Source organism: Phytophthora parasitica (genome assembly GCF_000247585.1).
Source record: "Phytophthora parasitica INRA-310 unplaced genomic scaffold supercont2.76, whole genome shotgun sequence".
Lineage (NCBI taxonomy): Eukaryota > Oomycota > Peronosporomycetes > Peronosporales > Peronosporaceae > Phytophthora > Phytophthora nicotianae.
In genome coordinates this window covers 44,850-49,273 of record NW_008649062.1, presented here as the reverse complement: position 1 = coordinate 49,273, position 4,424 = coordinate 44,850, and the positions used below count along the sequence as shown (strand labels likewise).

Sequence of the window (4,424 nt, the reverse complement as noted above, 5' to 3'; positions counted from 1 at the left end):
GGATAATTACCAGTATACTTTACAAACATGCTGTATACTTTCAAACGTTTCACAGGCCACAAGCAATCTTGCGGAAGAAGCTAGTATGGCGTCGCTGCCTGCGACGCAGGTCTCGCGTGGACGCCCTCAAGGTTACTACAGACAGCAGTTTGCAGAAACCGGTATGACGGGGTCGGGTGAAAGGCGTCTCCTCGTGTGCATTCACTGCCGTGCAGCGTACAATGACACACGCAGAGTCGATCGACCTGCAGTACCGACATTCGTTGCAGCACGCTCAAGCAATTACCCCAGTCACCTGAAAAAGTGCAAATTCTATAAAGAAGCCCTTGCCTCGGGGAAAAGTAGACCCCCTCCTCCAGAGCAACCAACTCTTCCGAGCCTTTTCCAGCTTCAGCAAGCTTCCTCCGCCTACTCAGCTGCCCCTGTTGCATCGCGAAGTTTGTCGGTGTCCACAAACTCCAGTTTCGACAGAGGGCACGACACTGTTTCGTCGACCGGATCAGACAAGCGGCAACGGCGCATGCGAGACTACTACGCTAGTGTCTTTAATGAAGAAGATCAAGCTGAATTTGAGCGCTTGTTGGTACAATTTCAGGCGGACAACAATTTGACAGATCGATTCATTGAGAAAAAGTCAACGCGTCGTCTCTTCGTTTTTCTCAATCGAGCATGTGAAAAAGCTCTTCCGAATCGGTTTGACCTTGGAAACCGCATTTTGAATCAGTACAGTACTGTGAATGAAGAAGAGCAATTTCAAGCACTGCGAAATCGACAACGGTACACTAAAGGTCGCGTGAATTTTCTCTCGGATGTATGGATGAATACTTCTAAGACTCACTTATTGGGGTGTCAACTGGGATTGTATGGAATTATTTCGAGCTATGGATTATTTCCTACGGGGTCAAGACATGACGGGCTTGCGATCGCCGAACAAATGGAAAAAACAATGAAGGACATAGAAACAAAAGGATGGAATATTGGAGGTGTTGTCACGGACAACGCTGGCCAGTGCGACCGTGCCAGACGGATTTTGGCACTCCGTTGGCCCAATCTTGCGTTCATCCATTGCTTTGCCCACGACTGCAATAATTTGGTTAAAGCTGTGCTGAATTCGTCGTACCAAAAGGTTACCAAGTTGGCTTCACAGATTACGGTAACCTTGAACCAATCGTCATCGAAATGGCTTCCTCGTGCGAAATCTTCTGTTACAACGGTGTATGGAAAAACCCTTGGCTTTATCAACCTATGCGAAACCCGATGGAACAGCATGCAAGGATGTTTTGCATCCCTGCTGCGCATGAAAACTGCTTTAGAGCAGTTTGCAGACGAGTATGAGTCGGATCCAGAGTTTCCGGAGTCGCTTAAGACTCTCAAGGATCCAACGTTTTGGAGTAGGTTAGCGTCGGCTGAAGAAGTAATCCGCCCGCTTTCGAATGCATCTTTCAAACTGCAACGTGATGAAAATACTCTGGCAGATGTAGTAGCATCCTACCGAGACATTTATCGAGGCTTTGTGGGAAATTTGGACAACCTGGAACTGGTATCAATTTTGGAAGGTAGATGGAAGCAGTGCGAACAGCCATTAATGTTGTTGGCAGTTTTCCTGCATCCTCGACACGTCTGCCTGGCTCGAGCAATTATGGATTCGTCACCGCGTTTTCGCCTTTACGAAAGAATATGTGGATACGGTATTTACTATTACCGCAAATACTTTGGTACAGATGATGTTGAAAACTTGGCTGACGAGATGCACCGTTGGAAGCATGGGATATTCTTTGAAAACCCGAGTTTATGTCGTTTCACTGGTGATGTTGGTGGCTTTTGGGCATGCGCAGCAGACATTAGCTTCGGCACCAAACTACCTAAACTGGCCGCAGTCATTTTGTCAATTGCTGTAAACACTGCAACTTGCGAGCGCTACTTTAGTGAGCTTTCCGCTATTCATACTGCAGTCAAGAACAGACTGAGCCCTGAGAAATCTCGGAAGTTTTCACTTGTTCGTAAAGCTGTTCGGCAAATTGATGCTGCTGAAAATGGCCGGGCACAACGTTCTCACCTCAAGCGTATCATAGAGCCCACTGAGAGAAAGTTTGCTGGCAATTGTGCGGCTCCTCCTGATGTAACGCTCACTGAGATTGAAGAAAGTCACATCATCTTGGACCAAGCAGTACCAGACCCCGAGACTCTAGAATACTGGCAAGAGGTATTTGATGTGCTGGAGAGTGATGAAAGTACGGTCAATGACGATGGTAGTACTGAAGAACCTCCGGCAAATGAGGACGACGCTTTTGTGGAAGTAAGCCAAATGGTGTTCAGTGGTGCCGACGAGGCGATACCAGAACCCAACAAGACAGAATTTCCCAACTACAATATGAAGAACTTCCCTCTGGAAAAGAAGCTGACAGGAATTCGCGGACAAAAATTTAGGCTTCAGACGCTTTTTTCTAGTGATAGAACGTTTGGTTTGAGACCGTACTCGGAGTATGCAGAATAGCTCAATACAATGGAACTAGATGCAGCAATCCAAGCATAATTCTTTTATTTTGTTACTAGACGGATCCGTTGCAGCGACCGAGTCACTAGTAGAGAAAGAGAGTAGTCGGCCAGCGCAGGTTGCGGGAACCACACGTCGCCCGAGTAGCCCCGGATGTGACTGCTCTTGACGGCCTTCACCAGCACGTCCTTGTCCACGATCTTGCTGCGCGCCGTGTCGACGATGTACGCGCCCTTCTTCATCTTGCTTAGCAGCTGCGCGTCGGACAGGTTCTCGGTCTCCGAGTACAGCGGATAGTTGATGGACACCATGTCGCACTCCTTCACCATGTTCTCCACCGTCGCGTGGAACATGACGTTCAGCTCGTTCTCCACGTCGGCCGGCAGCCACCTTATCGGTGTAGTGCAGCTGCACGCGGAGACCGATACGTCCGGCAGCCACGACGCCCACGTGCTTGTTCTCCAGGTCATACGCGTGGTTGGTGATGGCTGCGATATTATACTTGCAGTCCACCACCTGCTTGTACGCGGGCATGTAGCTGCGCACGAGCGAGAGGATCATCATGACGACGTGCTCTGCCACGCTCACGATGTTGGAGCCCGTGACCACGGTCATGGTGATGTTGCGGTCGCACGCCACCACCAGGTCCACCTGGTCGGAGCCGATGCCGGCCGTGATGGCCAGCTTGAGCTTGGACGCCTTGGCAACGCGCTCGCGAGTGATGTAGGCCGGCCAGAAGGGCTGCGAGATGACCACGTCGTCGTCGTGCAGATGGCGCGCGAACTCCGAGTCGTTCCCGTCCTTGTCGGACGTCACGACGGACTCGTGGCTGCGGTCCTCGAGGAACTTGCGCAAGCCCAGCTCGTTCTCGACGCAGTCCAGGATGTTGGAATTGCGCTTGCCGGCGTCGCCGCCCTCGGACAGCACGCACACGACCTTCATTTGCTTGGAGTGTAAGTTGCGAAAATGCACGTGGTCACGGCGAGAGGCATCGGTTATACTCGACAATGCTGTCGCTGTTGCGCTAGGTCATCTTGGCCTACGCGGTCTGCTCGGGCATACTGAAACATCCGAGCTTTTGGGGTCCATGTATCGTTGAGATTGACGAGCAACGTGTAAGCCACGACGTCCTTGGCGGCGAGTCTTTCGTCGCAGCGGCTCCTTGCTGGCGGGCTCTGCTGCGTCAATCGTAAGGTGTGGTCGTCCGGATAACAGCCCGTTGTAAACCCTTCCAACCGGATGGAACGGACGAATAAAGCCGCGGCTTTATTGGCTTAAGTCGAATAAAGTCAATTTTGCCGATCGGCAAAATTGACCAATAAAACGATTAAAGTCGAATAAAGCCGCGGCTTTTATCCACACTGTTTGAGCCTCTTGATTCAAATCATCTCGAGCATTTGTGGCGTACAAAGCATGGATTGTAAATGTAGTCGTTTGATTTAAGGTGTCTTAAGTTGAGACTCAACGGTCTTTTTTTTTTTTTTTGCGTAATACCAAACGTAACCAGTCCGGACTAAAATCGCTGTGCTCGTACAACGCACAGGAAAGTACGGGATTCCGACCAACCGTGCCCCAAACTCTGAACTTTCTGTATCACTTCTCGCCGTATCGCAACACTACCAAGTTGGTACGACGTGTTTAAGCCGCTTTACAAAGGATATTTCTTTTAGTTTGTACTGAAATATGTACTGAATTCATTCTTTTTCCTGTTTCCTATTAAGAGCCGGAAGTGTGCAAACATATACTTGAACAAGAGCATGCTTGAGGAGAAAAGAAAGGCGGCGTTCCCGGCCTCAGATCCACCACAACTTTACTCGCATCATGGGGGGGGGGGGTTGCTTGGCGGCGCTGTTAGCTGCTCTGACAGCTCTCCAGTCATGCGTCGTGAGTACCTCGGTGTCTACCGCGTCGGGCATGGTGACTGCCGACT

The 4,424-nt window shown here is 50.2% G+C and overlaps 1 protein-coding gene across 1 annotated transcript; it reads right to left on the bottom strand.

Moving 5' to 3' along the window:
- Nucleotides 1-2,457: 2,457 nt before the first annotated feature.
- On the bottom strand, nt 2,458-3,798 carry PPTG_17797 (hypothetical protein). The gene has a single exon (XM_008915823.1). The coding sequence runs from the start codon at nt 3,434-3,436 to the stop codon at nt 2,510-2,512; it is 927 nt and encodes a 308-aa protein (XP_008914071.1). The 5' UTR covers nt 3,437-3,798; the 3' UTR covers nt 2,458-2,509.
- Between the last annotated feature and the right edge of the window lie 626 nt (nt 3,799-4,424).